Here is a 21,722-nt window from a genome sequence, read left to right as displayed (position 1 = left end):
AGTCTGACACCATTCTATGTCCCAGAAAAGTGAGTGTCGAGGGAATATGACCACAAATCATTTTCCTGTGCAAACTCCATCAATCCAATTTAATTCTTTGATTGCTTTTCCATATGCAGTGGTCAAATATAGTACCCCCTCTTCTTTTTTTTTTTCATTTTTACTTCTGTTCTAGAATAACCAATTATAGTTTTGACTACTGTAAGTTTTCTCCTGCAGCCACTATTTCTACCACATCCAGCATTCTTACCTCTACATTTAAACTTTATTCTGCATGTTTAGCCATTCTCATTTTTATTTTTGCTTAACTACATCCACCAAGAATAACCATTATAAATTAGAGTAAGAAAAACAGAGTTATGCCTGTATATTAGCCAATCCCTGAGATCACTGTGAGCATTGCCCCTCAAATCGTCTAGGACTGCTGTACCCCAGCTCTACCGCTTCCAGAGTTGTGTGATCTTATAGGTGAGCCTCCTTAAGCTCCAATGTACTCATTGGCAAAGTTGTGCTAATGATAGAGTCTTCCTAACTTCTTGCTTGGAATCAGTTAAGGTAAATATTTTGGAAAAATTTCTAGCCTATAGTAGGTGTTCAATATGTGTTATTATCATTGTTGTCATTATTTGAGATCATTATAATGCTATGCTAATTATTATATATACTACTGATTACTTTGCCAAAAGTATATATTTGTAAAGAGCAAATGGTTGTGTCAAGATGACAGTCAAAATGTCCCACTTCATTGGTAATACCACTTGCCTCATAGAGTTGTTGCTGGTAGGGGAATAATAAAACAATATACCGGGTGTCCCCCAAAATATAACAGCTGATAGCTAAATTTTGAAAATGAAATGTATTTTAATAAGCACTGCCTTTATAGTTATTCAAAGTGTGTGTATACACTTTTTAGGAACACCCTACTTAAAAGCCTAGTACGCAGTAGGCACTATACCCATGCTTCCCCCCTTTGCTTTCCTTAAGGATACGTGCCTTAAGTCTGGAGGTAGTGTTATGATGAGTTTCTTAAGCATTTTTAGAAAGCTGGCCTTCTTGAGTTCAGAAGGATTTTAAATCTACTGGCTCATGTGTCATATTGAACAGTTACAGTGAATTTCTAATGTCCTTTCTAAAATGTGATGAGGAAGGCCAGCTTTCTAGAATTTGCTATGCTTATTTCTGTGACTCTCATCTTACAACTGGCATTTCAGGATGCTCTGCATGCTATTTATGATGATAAGCTTAGATTAATTGTTTCTATAAAATTTGTGCATGTGTTTTTGTCTTTTTTAGATTTAATTGTGGGTGCATTCGGAACAGGAAAAGTAGCTGTTTATAGGTATGTGGTTGGCGGTATGCAAATGTTTTTTTAAATTGAGATATAATTGACATGCAACATTATCTTAGTTTCAGGTGTACATAATGATTTAATATTTGTATATATTGTGAGATGATTGCCATAATAAGTCTAGTTACCATTTATCATCACACATAGTAACAAATTTCTTTTGCTTGTGATGAGAATTGCTAACATCTACCCTCTTAGCAACTTTCAAATATACATACAGTATTATTAACTAAAGTCACTGTACATTGCAAGTCTTATTTAATCTTATAAATGGAAATCTGTGCTTTTAACCACCTTTACCCATTTTGCCCCTGCCCCACACAACCCCTGCTACCTCTGGCAGCCATCTATCTGTTCTCTGTATCTATGTTCATTTTCTTTTTTTATGTTTTTTATGGATTCCACATATAAATGAGGTCATATGGTATTTTTCTCTGAATTTTTTTCACTTACCATAATGCATTCAAGGTCCTTCCATATTGTTGCAATGGCTGAATAATATTTTATTGTGTATATACTCCACATTTTCTTTTTCCATCCATTAATGGATGTGCTTTTCTAATTGTTTCAAATGCACTTCCTTTTTGTTATTGGTTTTGTCTTAAAGAGTATTTCCCAACTATTTATTTTGGAAAACATTTAGATGCTCTATTTAAAATTTGGAGACATTTTTGCTCTCATTTTTTCCCTTCATTTATCCCTCTATCTTTTTATTCTCATACCTCGTGACCAGACTTCCAGCCCCTACTAACATAATGTTAATATATGAGTCCTGGCTGGTATTGCTCAGTTGGTTGGAACATTGCACCATATGTCAAAAGATGGCAGGTTTGATTCCTTGTCAGGGCGCATGCCTGGGCTGTGGGTTCAATCACCATCGGAGTGCACAGTGGGGGCAACCAATCGATGTTTCTATCTCACATCGATGTTTGATGTTTCTTCTTCTTCTCTCTCTCAAATCAGTGGAAACCTATCCTCAGATGAGGATTTAAAAAAAATAAAAAGAAGATATGAATCTTAGTAGAACTTATAAAGTGAAACATTTTTTGTTGTTACTGTATTTACATGCTTCCCTTGGCTTTATAAATGCATTAAAATGTTCTGATAGAGAAGGAATGTGTGGTGGGAGAATGTAACCATGTCCTCTATAGAAAAGTGAGGACACTAAATTAGGGAATAGAAAATAACAGGAATTCGTAGCCTCCAATAGCAAGTATTGAACATCAGCTCAAATGTGACAGATCGGTCAGCTTCAAAAACCTGGCCATTCCCACACACTCACAATTTGTAATATTGGCCAAGTTCTCATCTTTCTGAGCCTCTCATTTTTCATCCATAAAATGGGGATAACAATATTTACTTTATAAGTCTATTTTTGTCAAAAAGCATTAAGTGGGAATCTGCATGCAAAGTACAAGAATAGTAACTGGTAGACAAGTGCTCAACATTTTTAGATTCTTTTTCTTCTTAAAAATAAAAAGTATATGGGGATGGAGGACAACAGGCCAGGATATCAAAGGCAGAGAGCTGCTCCAGGTGTCCTAGGCACATACTGCTAACCTCGCTCAATTCCTAGGGAGACCCTAAGGTTAGGTTTCCTCAGTAGGCAAGTTGTTCTTCACCAGCCCCAGCACTCAGGGCCAGTTTATGCCAGTCACTCTCCACTCAGGTTACAGACAATCAGATGAGTGAACTGCTCAAAGCACCAGAGGATGAGGCTGTGTTTGTTGTGGCCACGAGGATGCACTCAACAGAGCTTATGGAGAGAGACTGACTGGCCACCGGCGCTATGCTCCAAATCCACCACCACATTGGCCAAGGTCAGGTGTTCTCCCAGCCAATGCCTGGGCGCAGCAGGGATAGAAACGCAGGCGCATCCCTGAGAGACCTGGCGCTTCTCTAACCGCAGCTTTGGCTTCCTGTGCTCTGGCTGGAACTCCTTACTTTATACCCTTTCTTCCCTCGCTCCTTCACAGGAATCAGCCGCACCGCAGTCTGGCCACTGGCTCCCAGCCTCCTCCACTCTCACCCATTTTTTTCTCATAATGTTTGCTTCCTAAATGTCTTGCATGTCTAATCCTGTCTTATTACCTACTTTTCCAAGAACTGGAGCTAACAACACAGTATAAAAGACACCCCTGGCTGGCATTTCTCAGTGGTTAAAGCGTCAGCTCACACACCAAAGGGCCATGGGTTCAATTCCCAGTCAAGGGCACGTATCTGTGTTTCTGGTTCACTCCCTGACCTCTGGTTGGAGTGTGTGTGGGAGGCAACCAGGCAATGTGAATCTCTCACATTGATGTTTCTCTCTCTCCCCCTCCATTCCTCTCTTGCTTCCACTCTCTCTGAAAAGCAATGGAAAAAAAATATCCTCATGTGAAGATTAACAAAAAACAAAACAAACAAAAAAAAGACCAAAAAATATATTGAAAGCACAATTATATAACAGACTACAAATAAATAAGATAACAGAGTTTGGGAAAATTCCCAGTGGACCCATCATTGTAATCCTGAAATCGTTTAAAGTAGTGTCCTAAACAATACTCTGCCCAAGGCACAGCCTCCGACCTGTCAGAGAAAAACCATGCGATGCAGCAGCATTTCATGTTGTCATCTGAAGACTTGGAACCAAGGTTTAAAAATTGTCCTGTCCCCTTTCCCTGTGACTTACATTCTCATCTGGTTATGACTTTAATTGAGTTTATATTAGTCCCTCTCCTCGAACTTGGCTGCACAGTAGAATCACCTGGAAGGTTTTCTAACCTTCTAGTGCAGCGGTTCTCAACCTGTGGGTCGCGGCCCCTTTGGGGGTCGAACGACCCTTTCACAGGGGTCGCCTAAGACCATCGGAAAACACATATATAATTACATATTGTTTTGTGATTAATCACTATGCTTTAATTATGTTCAATTTGTAACAATGAAATTGGGGGTCACCACAACATGAGGAACTGTATTAAAGGGTCGCGGCATTAGGAAGGTTGAGAACCACTGACCTAGTGCCTGATCCTGACCCAGTGACCCTAGTGATTTGCTTGTGTGTGTGGGGGGGGGGGGGTGGGGGGGGAAGGATATTACCTGTTTTAAAGCTCCTGGATGCTTATACTAGAGGCCCAGTGCACAAAAATTTGTGCACTCGGAGGGGAGGGGGGTCCCTCAGCCCAGCCTGTACCCTCTCGCAGTCTGGGACCCCTCAGGAGATAACGACCTGCTGGCTTAGGCCTGCTCCCAGGTGGCAGAGGGCAGGCCCAATCCCTAGGTGCAGCCCCTGGTTGGGCTCAGAGCAGGGCTGATTGGGGAGTTGGGGCACTGTCCCCTGTCATGCACAGAGCAGGGTGGATCAGGAGGTTGCGATGCCACCCTCAGTCACGCTCAGGGTAGGGCCAATTGGGGGGTTGGGGCACTACCCCCTGTCACATTCAAGGCAGGGTCAATGGGGAGGTTGCGGCACCACCCCCTGTCATGCACAGAGCAGGGCTGATCAGGGGGTTGGGGCGCTGCCCCCTTTCACTCACAGAGCAGGGCCCATCAGGGGGGTTGGGGCTCCATACCCTGTCACGCACAGAGCAGGGCCCATCAAGGGGTTGGGGAGCTCCCCCCTGTCATGCACAGAGCAGGGCCGATCAGGGGGTTGAGAAGCTCCCCGCTGTCACTCACAGAGTAGGGCCAATAGGGGAGTTGGGGCACTGCCTCCTGTCACACACAGAGCAGGGCAGATCAGGGGGTTGGGGCACCGCACCCTGTCACACTCAGGGCAGGGCTGATGGGGAGGTTATGGCTCTACCCTGGCACACACAGAGCAGGGCCCATGGGGGGCGGTTGGGGCGTTGCCCTCTATCACCCACAGAGCAGGGCCGATCAGGGGGTTGGGGCGCCGCACCCTGTCACACACAGAGCAGGGCCGATCAGGGGGTTGGGGCGCTGCACCCTGTCACTCACAGAGTCGCAGGGCGATCAGGGGGTTGGGGAGCTCCCCCCTATCAGGCACAGAGCAGGGCTGATCAGGGGGTTGGGTGCTTTCCCCTGTCACGAACAGAGCAGGGCAGATAGGGAGGTTCTGGCCCCGCCCCCTGTCACACACAGAGCTGCAGGGCAATCAGGGCGTTTGGGCACTGCTCCCTGTCACGCTGATCCTGGTGCCGGGAGGCCTCTCGGCTCCGCTGATCCCGGTGCTGGGAGGCATATTACCCTTTTACTATATAGGATAGAGGCCTGGTGCATGGGTGGGGGCCAGCTGGTTTGCCCTGAAGGGTGTCCTGGATCAGGGTGGGGGTCCCCACTGGGGTGCCTGGCCAGCCTGGATGAGGGGATGATGGCTGTTTGCAGCTGGTCACACCCCCTTCAGGGGGGGTCTCCACTGGGGTGCCTGGCCAGTCTGGGTGAGGGGATGAGGGCTGTTTTCAGGCTGGCGGGTGACTGAAGCTCCCAACCACTCCTTTTTTTCTTTTTTTTATTCTGGGCCAGCTTTAGCTCTGAGGCTTGGCTCCAGCTCTGAGGCCTCTGCTGCTGAAAGCAGGTATCTGGTTTGTTTGGGTTCTATAATCGAAACACTGTATCAACTCCAGCTCTGAGATCCTGGCGGGCTGAAAGCAGGTTTCTGGAGTTTGTTTAGCTTCTATATTTGTAACAATGTTTCAAACTGCAAGCTCAGAGGTCGGCAAGGCAGGTGGGGAACGTTGGTTTCCTCCGTCACTGAAGCAAGCAAGCCTCATGTTCGCTTCAAGCTGCCTGGCTGCCGGCCACCATCTGGCTGGCACTTAATTTGCATATCACCCTGATTAGCCAATGGGAAGGGTAGCAGACGTATGGCTAATTACCATGTTTCTCTTTTATTAGATAGGATTATTAGATAGGATAGTCAGGAGAACCACTGCTGTGTATGAAGTTAAATCTGTAAAGCATTGCTAGAAAATTTGATGAAACTAAAAAATAATCAAGCAGTAAGGTGGATATAGATATAGTGGCAGGTCCCAGAGCAGTATTTCATAACAACCTTGCCAGAATGCTAGGCACCCACTCCATAAACAAAGCAGGTGTGGAAGGTGGTTTTCCTTGCTGGGGCAGGACATCCTTTATTTGTGTCCGCCAGCTCCCAGATGTCATCAGTTGAGTCTGGTGCCCACCTGCTGAAGCAGTGAGGAAAATTCTTGACACAAAGGGGGGGATGTTGGCGGTGGCCTCTAGAAGTGGGGTGGGCTTCTGATGATGGCTCCCGGAGCTCATTTACATCCTGTGTTTTCTTTCTGCAGAGCGAGACCAGTGGTGACGGTGGATGCCCAGCTTCTGCTGCACCCGGTGATAATCAACCTGGAAAATAAAACTTGCCAGATTCCAGAGTTTATGACTTCTGTGGCCTGGTGAGTTAGTCCATTCAAATCACGCAGGGATTTTGTGAAGGAATTAAATTGGATTGATGGATTCTGTGGAGGTGCAGCTTCTGGGTCTGTCCATCTGGGCAGGCCTGAGACTCTGCATTTCTTTAAAACAAAACTCTAAGAGGTGCTGATGCTGCAGGTCTGTGCACCAAATAGGAGTAGCGAGCATAAGTCTTTAAAACAAAAGCCAAGATCTATGACATGATCCTGATCCTTTGCTGTCAATTTATCACCTGAAGGCAACTTCTCCAGCCTACAGCTCCAGGTGAGATGAGAAGTACAGGTTTGAACTGTACAGGTCCACCTATATGCAGACTTGTTTTAAATAAATACAGTTGGCCTTTTATACCTGCAGGTTTAACATCTTCAGATTCAACTAACCACGGATGATGCATCCCCAACCACAGATTCCCAACTACGGATCTAAAACAGTTTCCATAAGTGGTTGGTTGACTCTGCAGATGTGAAGGGCCAACTATAGAGTCAAAAGTTATACTGCATGGGGGTGAGCAACCCTAATCCCCACCTTATTCCAAGGCCAACAGTATAAAAACATTTGTGAGTGATCCTAATGAAACAAATCTTGGAGAACTCTTTCAGATTCTTGGCATTTTAAAAGAAACATTAACCAAACTGAAAAGATAATAAAATACCTTGACTTTTACATTTGCGTATGGTATAGATACCACTTTTCAGACATATATAACGTCCTTTTTTTATTCAAAGGCCAAGCGTAGGTTAAATTACTTGGTTTCCTGTGCTCAAAACATATGTCGGTTTTCTAATTTAGCCTGTACCGTTAGACAGAAGGTAAACATAAACATAGTGATTTTTGTGTCCTAAACTATATTTTTTTGTGGCCAAGATCTCATCATCAGGAATAGCAGGAAAATTGTGGTTCCTTTGCCTGGGCCATATAGAGTATGGCTTATCCAAGTTCTGAAAGTGCTGTTTTTGAATCTTGCCAGTTATCCAGTTATCCAAAGGGACTACAAAATGGAACTTGATGGTCACACAGCTGGAGAAAATGCCACTTTTTAAAAAATATATATTTTATTGATTTTTTACAGAGAGGAAGGGAGAGGAATAGAGATTTAGAAACATCGATGAGAGAGAAACATCGATCAGCTGCCTCCTGCACACTCCCCAGTGGGGATGTGCCCGCAACCAAGGTACATGCCCTTGCCTGGAAGCGAACCTGGGACCTTTCAGTCCGCAGGCCGACGCTCTATCCACTGAGCCAAACCAATCACGCCTGCCAATTTGTTTTTAATATGCAGGTCCTCGAGGGTCAAGGTCTGTCCTACTGGGCAATGCCAGCAAGGTACATCCTCTGAAAAATCAACCAACACTTGGTGTGTTTGAGATTTGCTCTCATTTTCCAGAGATGTGGTTTAACTCAGTATGTTAGGTTCCTGAGAATGTCAGAATGCAGTCTTGACCCAAAGAAGTTACAGTATTTTCAGCCAATTTCGGCATGCTGGTGATGGCCTTTGGGTAGGAATTCATTCTGAAGTCAAAGCCTTTGAGGGTGGAGGGTGGGGGTGAGGAGGACCCTGAAGAATTCTTTGTAAAACATCCTTCGCTGGGAGCTCCCCATTCTTGGAGGCCTGTCCTCTCCTTAACCAGCTTTAGAAAGTAGCTAGGAAATGCCCAGAGCACATTTTAAAAGGGTTTCAAACCATAAAACATAATGAAAACCTGATCTGAGAAAATATGTGAAGGAACTTGGACAAGCTATGCTCTATATGGCCCAGGCACAGGAACCATAATTCTCCTGCTAGTCCTTACCCTGGAATGATTAAATGAGCATGAAATGAGCTGTGCCAGCTACACAGGCATGAGTATTAGAAATTCAGTATTTCCCCTAATAGTCCTGTGTGTTCACATTCACAGCTGAATGGACTGTATAGGCTGAATTTTTAAGCATATCTGTGTGGCACACTCTGATATAAAGCATTGTTTCAAATGAGATAATTTTTCTAAGGGTTTTTAATATTTTTATAAAATGTAAGTAGTTTTAACAGATGAGATCTGTTTGGTTTTATGGAAAGAGTATTACTTTGTAACAAGAAAATGTCTTTTCATGAACCATTTTCCTGATTGCATTAAATTATTATTAAGATAAAATGCAATTTGTTATGTGGGCAAATATAAAATATATGCCGTTATAATTGTTTATTTTATTCTATTGTATATGTTTTCTGAAAGATGTTTCATTTTCATATTTAAAACGTTGAATGGTGGCTCAGAGCATGAAAATTTGAAAAGTTAATAACTGGTTCAGTCTAGAATGTGTTTCTCTGATACCTTTTAAGTTTGTTCTAAGAATTTAGCTCAGTCTTTCTAAAATTGTTGAAAAACATTTGTTGATTTTCTTTTCTGTAATTTTGGTCTGTATTTAATATAACCTTGTATCGCACATTTGAAACTATTAAGTAAACTTAAATTCAGAAATAGTTCTTCACTTCCATTGATGTGAATTTCTGTGTCTTTCAAATAGCTATGTAGTTTTATAAAGTATCCGCTGCTACTAGAATTTCTAAATTATAAATAAAAACATAAAATCAGCTCAATCAATCTTAATTGTTAACAAATCAGAAAAATTAAAACTATTTAGTAAAAATGTTACATATTATAAATTTAAAAGTTTATAACTATCCACTTTTCAAATCTGAAAAGAACTTTAAATATGCCTAACTTTAAGTAAAATCTTATGTTTGCTATCAATGAAATAGGATTGAATTGGTTAAACTGAAAAATGAATTGCTACTTAAATCCTGTTCCACATTTATCTCATTCTTCCTCCATTATCCATGGCTGTTGGCACTGTTGTATCACAGAAGCATTATTTCAACCATTACTGCATTGGGTTAGGACTAGTGTTAGAGGATTTGTAGTGGATCGTCCTACCTCTGATATATCAGAAACACTATAGACAGTTTCATTTTGAATTTATGTGATGAGAGTGCTAAGTTGATTTGGTTTTTTTTGTTCCTATCAGGCCTATTCAAGCTATAACGTACCATGTTGACTATGACCATAAATCCTAGTTTGAAATTTTAACTCAGTGAATAATCCTATATAATAAAAGGCTAATATGCAAATTGACTGAACAGTGGAACGACTGGTCACTATGATGCACACTGACCATCAGGGGGCAGATGCTTAATACAGGAGCTGCCCCCTGGTGGTCACTGCACTCTCACAGGGGGAGTACTGCTTAGCCAGAAGCCAGGCCCGCAGCTGGCAAGTGCAGGGCGGTGGCGGGAGCCTCTCCCGCCTCCACAGCAGTGCTAAGGATGTGCATTAGGGAGCTGACCTAAGCCAGCAGTTGGACATCCCCCAAGGAATCCCGGACTGCTAGAGGGCACAGATCAGGCTGAGGGACACCTCCCAAGTGCACAAATTTTGTGCATTGGGTCTCTAGTTAATAATAGTTTGCAGCTTTCTTTGATAACCAAGGACTTCCAAAAAAGTTGGACACAGAAAGAAGTTCCAATTTTGAAAGGCAGACCTACTAAGAAATTCAAAGATGCAATTAACTATTCCTCTTCCCTGAATATATCTAATTGAAGTAGAAGTGGGCTGGAATTTGTGATTTCTCTGGGGAAGTGGTAAAAATGCTATAATAATGGAGAAATCTCAGGAAACTCTTGGCTTAATGGCATATGGCAAATTATTTACCCTGAAGGGAAACATTGACTGAGGTCACGGGAGATAGATGAATCCCAGATGTGACACATTTTCATTAGGTTTGACACAGGAAGCTGACACATAATTAAAGTATGATTAGGGATTATTTATTCCTTTTGGGTTCTGCAGAAATATTCTAATTATACTATGTATTTTACTAGCAAAAATGTTATAACTGTCATTAAATCATATTTAAGTATTTTCTTATATTTTCACTTTCTTAGAAATGTGAAAAAGCCCCATCTCAAAGGCTGGCTGTCAGGGATTGACATTTGTCAGGAGGGAGGTGAGCACATTCAGCCAAGGCAGGCAGAGTCAATCGGCTGTTTCCTATTCCTTCCATGGCCACAGAACAGGCCCAAGTGCAGGTCATCCCACAAACTGTGGCAGACACCTCTCTGGATTATGTCCAGGAAAAACTATAAAGTGTCTCTTTTGCACATGTACCCTCTTTTTAGCATCTTTATATGCCATGTAATTGTGCCTTCCTAGCTTGAAACAGCCACTCTATACTCCTTATGTTCTTTCTCTTGCCATTCCCTCTCCTAGTGTATCTGCCTCAAATTGTACCCACCCCTAGCAAGTTGCCACCGAGTTTCTCTCTTCTTCCAAGCAGAGTGGGGATGTGGGTTAATCTCACCATGGTGCTCCATGCCTTTTAGGACTAAATTCAAGTTCTTTAACATGGCTTTCAGAGCCTTGTTCCTTCCCAATCTTTCCCATCTTCCTCTAATGCACCAACCACACCAAATTTCTTCAGGTTCTTCAAATGGGGTTAAGTTCTTGCTCATCTCCAGGCTCTACCACTAGCTGTTCCCCTGATGTACTGCTCAATTCTTCACTCTCTGGCACATGGAGATAATCATTTATTGAATACAGGCAGCAAGCAATTGATTAAACAATCCATTGATTAAATCAGATAACCTCACCAGTCTTAATTATATTAGTGCTGAGGCCAACTGGTAGGATATGTGTATATTTTATATGTATATTTATTTTTTAGTTGTATGTGTATAATAAGTGAAGTATAGAGGAAAACGGTGTATTCATCTATCTAGGGTGAGTTAAGGGAAGAGTTCTACTTCAGATTCAAAACTTTATTAACCAATAAATTATTGACTATTATTTTCCATAGCTTTTCCTTAAGAGTATGTGCATCTGTAGAAGGCCAGAGCATTCCAAACACAATAGGTGAGAGTGTTTTCTTTTTTATACTCCTATAGTATACTAAGAAAAGTCAACCATAAGTATTTCTCTGTGCAGACCTCATAGACCTTTTAATGAGCCCTTTGTTAATACCAAGGTTCCTAGTGTATATATGGAGCCCTCTTTATAAACATTACTCAAATAATCGGTATTAATATTATCTAGAAAGCAGAAATAATTGTGTGGGGGTGTTTCCTGGGCTCAGGGCTGGTGCTACTCACCCACCTCCTCACCTTGCAGAAGTTCTATTTCTTTTTCTGAAGGAACTTCAAATGTGCTGAAGATGTTTTGAAATTCATGCAAGTGAGGGCTTAAAGAGATGATAAGAGAGGAAGAGAATCAAGATGTTTTCTTCCTGTGAGCCCAAGGGAACTCATAGATTCTGCCAACCTCATGAAAAAAACATGATTTGTGTAAAAAACAAGTTTTTTAGTGTGGGGAGTATTTCCTAAAATTTTCTCAGCTCCTCTATTGTTTTTGATCCCAACTATGAAAAAAAAAGTTTTCTACGTAAGCAAATTGAACTAGGAACTCATACCTCTGCTAAAGCACTGCATTCACCAAATACTTTTCCTCTCCTGATTATATTTACTTTATTTCTGTCCTTTAGGCCTGACCGCCGAGGTGCAGTTAGATTCCCTGAAACAAAAAGGTGCCATTAAACGCACACTCTTCCTTGACAACCATCAGTCACATTTCATCTTCCCTCTCGTGATAAAGCAGCAGAAATCCCACCAGTGCCAGGACTTTATGGTTTACCTGCGAGTAAGTGTTCCAGAATCACCTTTCTGGCCTCTCACATTCAGAACCACATTCCAACCACTTTTTTTTTTCCATTTAACCATCAACCTTGTCCACATCATTTTCATTTTATTGGAGGAAACTTTATTTTAAGGCTGCACTCCAGCCTTGAGCCTCACTTCCTTCCACTAACCCAATCATATGTTACTATTAATCCTCATGGTTTCTTTTTGTTTTGTTCACAATCTTGATAATAGCACTAACTCAGGTGGTTTTCATTTGTAACTGCCTCCCCCGCAAAATAACAATTTATTTGAATTTTTCTCCTACATGAGTATGTTTAGCCAGATTTTATCAATGTGCATTTAAGAGCCAACTCAGGAAAACATTTAGGCATTCAAAGCCTTTCTTAAGAGTCATTTATAATTATATTTTTAAAGCAGTGGATTTTTACCAATAACTCCAAACCTACCGTGAAATTTAAAAGGCCAAAATATTTATCATACAATTATTTCATCTTCTCACCAGTTGTGAGGTTATTATTCTTTCTTATTTCATCTCCTCCTTTAATGGACTTAGTGAGGGGAAATCTGGTGAAGGCAAAGTTTACAAATAGGTCTGGAAAGCTGGGTGCATGACCCTGGGGTCTCATTATGACCTTGACTGGCACATAATTGAAGGGTGGCATGTTCACCACAGGGAGTAAGGTGTTCCGTGTGCTCAGGGCTTGCTGCTGATGCTACTCACTCACCTCCTCACCTCAAGGGAGTTCTACTTCTTTTTCTGAAGGAACTTCAAATGTGCTGAAAGTGTTTTGAAGTTCATGCAAGTGGGGGCTTAAAGAGATGATAAGAGAGGAAGAGAATCAAGATATTTTCTTCCTGTGAGCCCAACAGAGCTCATAGATTGTGCCAACCTCATGGAAATATAAATCCCAATTTGCAAAACTTTAAATATTTATTACATATATAAGTATGATTTTTTTTAACTTTGCAATATGGGCAACCTGTGTGAGTTTTGAAGATCTGGAGACCCTGAAGATTACCTCTAGAAGCATGTATTTCAATGAAGCCACAGCTCTAAATGAATCATCTCTGAACACATATTAATTAAGCTATATTAATAGTCAGTGAGTACTTAAGCTCATGATGGTGATGATTACTTCATCATTCACTTTCGCTGACTGAAGTCCAGTGCCTTTCACAGACTAACATCCTGCAGCTGATTCACAGAGCCTTCCTCGACTCTGTCATTATTTTTCCCAGGATGAAACTGAATTCCGAGATAAATTATCTCCAATCAACATTAGTTTAAATTACAGTTTGGATGAATCCACTTTTAAAGAAGGCCTGGAAGTGAAACCGATATTGAACCACTACAGGGAAAATGTTGTTACTGAACAGGTAGGTCCTTGACGGTCTTCATATTCTCAGTCAGGCCCTGGGCATAGCTCCTGTGACCTTATGATGAAACGTAGTCCCTTTTGTCTCATTCCTGCGCACAAAGATATAACATTTGGGTGATTTTGCTAACAGGTTTCCTGAAACACTGCATCATTGTGTTTTCAGAAGCCCATCCCCTTGTGCAACTAAGATTTAATATGTTCAAAATGTGGCTGTAATGGAAGCAATACAGTCTGTAATTCTCAAAACATTGCCAGACTCACATTCTTTACAGACATTTCAGAATGAATTGGAATCGGGCTATTATGTAAACTGGCCTCTATTGGGCGGTCACTGCTGAACACGGGGCTTCTAGCTGGGTAGAATCATGCCTAGTGAAATGAAAGCTTTGCTTTAATTTGTGGAATCGTTTATAATTTTCAAGAAAAAGGATGTGATTCCGGTTTTCCAAGATTATTCCTGATATGTTTTTGCACAACACAGGCTCATATCCTGGTGGACTGTGGAGAAGACAACATGTGCGTTCCTGACTTGAAGCTGTCAGCCAGACCGTAAGTTTAAATAAATAAACTTGTACATTTATCTAATGGAATACAGGTGTTTATTTAAAGCATTTCTGGTGAAAGTATACACTTTCAACTACTACAAAAAATACACTGCGTGAAAGCCTTGAGCTTGGCTACACTTTGCGTTAGCCTGTGGTTTGGGTCAGTTCTTTGCCATTGGTGTCAAGTGACCACCCTAAGGTTTTGCCCAAGCTGTTTCATCTTTCAGCAGAAGTGAAAAAAAAAGTTTTTGTTCAAAGTAAATTCATCTATGGGTTGGTTCAGGTTGTATTTACTTGTCTCAGTTCTGTGGGCAAAGAATTCAGAGACAGGCTGGTTCCATCAACACCTTAGCCAAAACTTTTTATACAGCACCCCATGAATCAAAGGCATCCTCCAAATTGTCAACACAAAACCAACTTTAATTTGCTGGGAGAAATGGAATGGCACTCTATGGAGTAAAGCAGAAGGTGTCACAAAGTCAAATAAGAATCAGAGAGCTGCCCTAACCGATTTGGCTGAGTGGATAGAGCATCGGCCTGCGGACTCAAGGGTCCCAGGTTCGATTCCGGTCAAGGGCATGTACTTGGTTGCGGGCACATCCCCAGTGGGGAGTGTGCAGGAGGCAGCTGATCGATGTTTCTCTCTCTCTCATCGATGTTTCTAACTCTCTATCCCTCTCCCTTCCTCTCTGTGAAAAACCAATAAAATATATATTTAAAAAAAAAAAAAAGAATCAGAGGGCTTCCCAGTTGCCTGTAGTGGCGAGTCACCATCCCAGGACTGGTAATTGTGTTGCATTATGATATGTAAAGAAATGAAATTAAATGAAATTAAATGAAGTAGAATTATCTATGATGGGACAAAACAGAATCATGCTCCTTCACCCCACCCCCCACCCCCAGGACCTGTCTCACTGCCAATGTTTGGAATCCGCTTGATAGCTCTCAAGGAGACTTTCTCCAAACTTCACAAGTTAGCCAGTGTCCGAAGCAATAGCTTTGATTAATGGTCAAAAGTGAAATAGGCATTTCCAGATGTTGGTTCAATTTGAAGTTTGGAGTGAATTAAATTTCTTCAAAATACTTCACAATCCTCAATCAGCTATTTGTGATCTTCTTTTATCTGCCACTTTCTTCCCTCTCATTGTCCATTTCGAATCACACGTCTCCCACTCAGTTTTAAACCCTGTCTCTCTCTTTTTCCCCCATGGCTCATCTTACTTCCTGCTGGGTGTTTTCAGGGATGTGCTGAAGCTACTCATTCTGGCTTGTGAGCCAATTGTTAAATTTTCTAGAATTTTTTTCTGGCAGATTATTAAGTATGTCAGTAGCTTGACATTGACCCTAGTGGGAGGATTCATACCACTGGAATCAGCAAATGTTGCAAATGGTGTGGGGTGTGTTTTTTGAGACCTGGTTGTTAAACATTGACCAGCACATCATTGGATGTTTTCCTGTCCTTCCCAGCAAGACCTGGTTCTCTTGATTCTTCTCAATGCGCCTTCATGGCCATCCATCTTCTTTTTGCCTCAGTCTTGCATTTCCACATCTTTTGTCCTTTCCTCTCAGGTAAGTCCGTAACTGAAATACCCATGAATCCAGCGAGTATCTAATGACCCTGTTAAATTGCATTTCTAGAGATAAGCATCAGGTTATCGTTGGAGATGAAAATCACCTTATGCTCATAATCAATGCGAGAAATGAAGGTGAAGGAGCCTATGAAGCGGAACTCTTGGTGATGATCCCAGAAGAGGCAGATTATGTCGGGATTGAGCGCAGCAACAAGGTAATGCCTACAAATTATTCGAAGTAGTGAAGTGCTAGGTATATTTTGGAAGTCAATCAATGTTAAGTAGAGCCATCTTAGCTGAGAGTTTCTTTCTAAAAAAAGAAAACAAAATAGCACTGTACTTGTTCATCATAATTGCAGTCAGCCAGGAAGGGGGATGGTCTTTCTTGGCCATACATGCAAAGGTACATTGGCTGAAGTTTGAGAGCCATAGCAAGGAAGAGAATACAATTGCTGAAAGAAGTGGCTTACCAACTGATGGATTTCTTAGCTAAATTCACAAGCTCCCTCTTACCCTCACTGGCTGTTTTCAGGTCTTTGTTTTGAGTTCCTTTAAGTTTCAAGCGGGTCCCAGGAGGTCTGGTTCTCATTATAGCTTATGGAGGAAGGTCCAGCCAATCCCAACTGAGCGCTGATAACAACCTAGACAGGCACTGGAAAGGAAACACGGTCATTTTTCTTTCTTCATGGTCCACCTTTTCGGGACTGGGTCCAAGAAAAGCCAGATCTTCGTCATTTGCCAGTCCCGCAATGTCACTATTTATTAAACTGACGTGGATGCTTTTTATAGTCTTTCCTTCCTTGTCAGAACATGAATCTTCCCACTCAGAGCATCCAAAGGTTCAGCTGTGTTTGTGATCGCTTGGCCTAAAATGCATTTTAGAATAATGGAGAGAGTCCCTCATTTTTAGAAATAAGTGGACCCACAATTAAGGGCAGAGACCAAAGTGAATATTCTTTCTTAGCCACCCCTCATTCAGAGCTAGGCACAGTGGGTGCTCCTTAGCAACTTGCTGGTGGATTTGTTCTTTAAAACTATAATTTATTAAATTCACGTGAGTGTCCAAATGCTGCATATTCTGAGGAGTTTGAAGATGCTAATGCTTAAATAATTTAATGAAAAATAATTCCTCTAAAGAGATGTTAACAAACTGTTGTGATATTGGTATTTTATAGGCATTGAAAAACATTGGGAATATAAAATTCTTTATTCACACCTCTAGTCTCATGTTTTATATTTTCGTTAAATTATCTTGCTAGAAAAAAATAAATCCAGGAGGGTAATAATCATGTATCTTTAACAGTCATTATAAGTTTATGAGAAGACATTCATAGAAAAATATCACCTACAAATACTCCCATGGAGATTATACATAAACAAACCAAAAAATGAGCTCAAGCATGTCATTTTTCAATGTTCCAGGGCTCCACTCATTTTTATTACAATTCCTTTCATGCCATTCCCCCTCTGACTTTGTCAAACAGAGCATCCATTCTAAAATGTTTTCCTTTTAGAAAAACATCCAGTTTACTGTTCACTTTTTTGCAAGGAAAGCTTGGATAGCATTCATTTCTGTCTTTGCCTGTAAACATTACAAAAGACATCATCCATAATCTCAAATGAGTCCTTAACTGTTCTTCTTCAGGTGTTTCTGGGACAGAGACTTAGCTCCGTCTTTGAATTTTACATTACTAAGCCACATTCTAATTTCTTCTTTGTTTTTAAGCAGTTTGAGATTTGTGTATTTTTTAATTTAAAATAAGTTCAAGTATTTTTAAAACAATTTTTTCTCATTAGGAAAAGTATTGGGATTATCTGATTGTAAGTTTTGTTATCTTTTGTTGAAAACATTGATCTTTTAAAAAATGTAGACAGTGGCCCGGCTGGTGTGGCTCAGTGGTTGAGCATCAACCCACGAAGTCAAGGTTTGATTCCAGTCAGGGCACATGCCTAGGTTGCAGGCTTGATCCCCAGTAGGGGGAGTGCAGGAGGCAGCCAGTTGATTCTCTCTCATCACTGATGTTTCTGTCTCTTTCTCTCCCTCTCCCTTCCTCTCTGAAATAAATAAAAACATATTTTTAAAAATGTAGATGGTGATCATCTCTTTCTCTGGACACCTTAACTGAGCCAACCTTTATCCTTCCTTTTGGTGACCTTCCTTCTAAATTTTTCTAGAAATAAAGACCTATGTCAGTAGTTCCCAATTTGGAGCACGCACCCCACAGGGGGCAATTTGATTTTTAAGGGGGAAATTTTGAGAATGAGTTATTAAAAGTGAATTTTTTTGCATTTCTTATGGTTCTAGGGGCCTCATATGCAGTATATAAATATATATTGTGACATATTTATGCATTTCAGTTCTTTGTTATATGTTTTGAAACTTTATTTGCTATTTCTTCATATCACTTCATATTATTTTTAAACAATTTCTTAGTGATTTCTTACTCAGTACTTCAACTGTCCTTTCATTCTTTTATTTTTCTCTTTCATGGATGCCATGTTCTTTGGAAGCTTGTTTAGACCAAGATAATGGCCTTTTGGGTTTCCTCCATGTGAATAGTTCACTTTTCGAATAATAAGAATTATATGTCATCGGGGGCGGTATCAGGATTTTAGAGATGCTTAGGTGGGGCATGGCCAGAAAAAGGTTGGGAACCACTTATATGCTTTATCTTTTACTATTATTGCATTAGTACATTTTATGTCACATAAAATTTATCATTTGTAACTGTACAGTTCAGTGACATAAAGTGCATTTACACTATTGTACAACCATCACTACTATCCATCCATAGAACTCCTCTCATTTTGCAAAGCTGAAACTTTGTACCCATCAAACGCTAACTTCGAATTCCCCCTCTTTCCAGGCCCAGTAACTGCCATTCAACTTTCTATCTCTAGGAGTTTGGCGATTCTAGGTTCCCCATGTACGCCACTTCACTCCTCTGTCTCACACCTGCCCCACAGTCAGCGTGTCCAGAACTAGACTTTCCATCTTCCACACTCACATCCCTCCTTTTCCCCTCCCTTTCCCATCTCAGAGAATGGCACCAGAGTGCACGTAATTTCTGAAGCCTGAGTTGGTCTGAAATCTCTCCGGTCCACAGCCTCTATCTAACTGCCGCTGTCACTGCCTTCATGCGACTGGAATGATTTTTCCCTGAGCACACTGTAACAGTCTCCTAACTCATGTCCCCATCTCGCTGCCTCCTGAAAGGAAGCCCTCTTTCTATGATGCAAATCTGACCACGTCATTCTCTTGCTTAAAACCCTCGCTAGCTCCCCATTGCTTTAAGATAAAGTCCAGATCCTTGAGGTGACTAACAATGCCCTTAATTTTGTCCCCTCTAAATTATATACCCCTTCAGCCACATCTTCCCTTTACCTCACACCCTCAATTCCAGCGGACAGAGTTTCTTTTCCATTCCTGTGATAGCCCTGCATGCTCTCACCGGAAAGCTTGTCCCTGCAGTTCCTTCTCTCTGACACACTGACTACTTCCTCCTCCCCTTTATCTGGCTTACTTCTTTCCAGTCATTCTTCAGGCCTCAGTTTACTAACGACTGTGACTGCTAAAATTTATTTTGCAATTGCTATGGGCTGGGTGCTGCTCTAAGCTCTGCATATTTTCTTTCTGTCTTTTTTATAATGCTTTAAGTCATAGCATGATTTTTCTCTGGTTCTAGAACTACCTTTAATATTTTTAGTTAAGTATTTATCAACCTATGTGGGTTATAATCAAATTATTATGATGATTATGAATATCCAAATTTTCATTAGTGAAAATATGTTCATATATATTCATCTAGACTTCTCCAATGTGCAATAATTCTTAGTTAAAAGGCCAAATATATTGTAGTTTTAATAAATCCCACATTATTACAATTCAAATGGGCTTAACATTATCAATTATAGTCTTAATGAGGAGTAAAAAGTTAAAAATTATAAATGTGTGGCTTTTGAAATGAATATGGTATGCTATTGGTCTGGTGTGGAAATGGATCAAAATACATTTACTTAATCCTCATGACAGCTTTATAGAGAAATGGCAAGGCTATCATCACCTCCATTGTGTAGATAAGGAGAAATTGGGTAACACGCAGAAAGTTACATAGCTATTCTGTAGCGGAGCCAAGATTGAAACCTCTGCTGTTAAGTCCAGGCCCCATGCTTAATCACTGCTCCCTTTTCTGGTTGCTTAAATCTATGTGCATGTCCTCCTCTATCACTACCAATTTCTCCTACCATAACCTTAGCAAACTGTATTGTGTTTCCATTGCTTGTTGCAACTGCTTGTGATCACTTACTGCATTTGTAATAACTGAAAATTCAGTGAGGGCAACTGTCTAGTAAATAACAGTAAATATTTTCAGTGAATGAATAAATGCATGAATGATACCCTTAGAGCTATAAATGGATTAGAACAAGAGTGTTCCTGGAACAGCGGAGGAAAATAATCTAGAAATATCTAGAAAAACATTTATTGTTTCTCTCAGAGAGGAAATAAAGGTTTAAAAAAAAAGGGTGATGGCCTGTGGAGTAGAAATAACTTTGATTGATGTGGAAAAGCTATTTCTAGAAAGCTGGAAAAATGTATATATAACTTTTAACCTTTAGATAAGATAAAAATATTTACTATAGAAACTGAATCCTTGAATTATATTCAGGGGATACATGGGCATTTTTTTTAAAGCTTTTGCTGTGTTTCTTTTTTGTTTTCAGGACTGAGTTAATAATCTCAACACAAAACATCTCTGTATGACTTGAGTTAGTTAGTAATTCTTAAGGTTGAATAGATGCTAAAGGTACTTTCAGGATAGAGAATATTACCAGCTTTTTAAAAATATGTTTCGATGAAGGGATTAAGAAAAAGTCCTCACAAATGACAGTATGGTGATTGCCTGAGGGAAAGTGGGGTGGGGGAAGTAGGAGAGGGTAAAGGGAGGATAAATGGTGATGAAAGGAGACTTGACTTGGGGTGTTGAACACACAGTACAATTTACAGATGATGATTATAGAACTGTACCCCTCAAACCTGTATAATTTTATTACCCAATGTCACTCCAATAAATTCAATTAAAAAAAAGAAAATATGTTTCTTACCTCCATCAGAAACTGACATGCCATTCATTTATATTTGGAAAGAGCATGTATTGAAAGAGCCTCCAAATATGAGTGATTCACTCCTTTCTCATTACTTGGGGCAGACTTTCAATGGATGCTATAGGAAGAGAATTACCAGGGTGATTAAGGAGAAGTACTTTATAGTTAGTTGTGTGTTTGTTCATTTCATTGAAGGCTTCTCCTTAGCAGAGTGTGAGCTACTGTCACTGTTATCTCCCAACACCATCTCCTTCTCGCCAAACACTGTTCTAGGCACTGGGAATAGGACAGATACAAAGCCCCCTTCCTCCTGATGCTTATTTTCTCAAAGCATATGATCTACCTACAGAATTCTTTATCTAGATATCTGGGGTTTGTTTGGCTTTTCTTTGTTTTGGTTTTAAATCTTGTTTTTTTTTTCTCAATAAAGTGGAAAAGATGGAATGGAGGATGGTTTCTGAAACTTTTACTTGAAAATTCACATTACTTCTTTACATGAAATTTCAATACAGCTAAAAGAGGGATACATGGTCCTCATATTCAGAATGCTCTTCCATGAACTTCTCATGGGGCACAAATCCCCAAAAGGCTGCTCCTTTGTAACTGTCCTCATCGTGTAAGCTTATCTTTGGGAATGAAGATTACAGCTTTTTGTGAGTTCTTTTAGGAGTTTAATTTTTATTTTCCAATTACAGTTCACTTTCAATATTATTTTGTATTGGCTTCAGGTGT

The 21,722-nt window shown here is 40.6% G+C and overlaps 1 protein-coding gene across 1 annotated transcript in view; it reads left to right on the top strand.

Moving 5' to 3' along the window:
• ITGA8 (integrin subunit alpha 8) overlaps positions 1–21,722 on the top strand; it is a 209,500-nt gene that overhangs the window by 134,657 nt on the left and 53,121 nt on the right. Inside the window, exons 14-20 of the mRNA XM_036352197.1 lie at positions 1,294–1,339; positions 6,598–6,705; positions 11,555–11,610; positions 12,236–12,390; positions 13,632–13,769; positions 14,253–14,320; positions 15,955–16,102. Of these exons, the coding sequence (XP_036208090.1) occupies positions 1,294–1,339; positions 6,598–6,705; positions 11,555–11,610; positions 12,236–12,390; positions 13,632–13,769; positions 14,253–14,320; positions 15,955–16,102 (719 nt within the window). The remainder of the gene's footprint in view (positions 1–1,293; positions 1,340–6,597; positions 6,706–11,554; positions 11,611–12,235; positions 12,391–13,631; positions 13,770–14,252; positions 14,321–15,954; positions 16,103–21,722) is intronic.

Source organism: Myotis myotis, unplaced genomic scaffold, assembly GCF_014108235.1.
Source record: "Myotis myotis isolate mMyoMyo1 unplaced genomic scaffold, mMyoMyo1.p scaffold_m19_p_1, whole genome shotgun sequence".
NCBI lineage: Eukaryota > Metazoa > Chordata > Mammalia > Chiroptera > Vespertilionidae > Myotis > Myotis myotis.
Note: the sequence above shows the minus strand (reverse complement) of the source record. Positions and strands in the feature narration are given on the sequence as shown.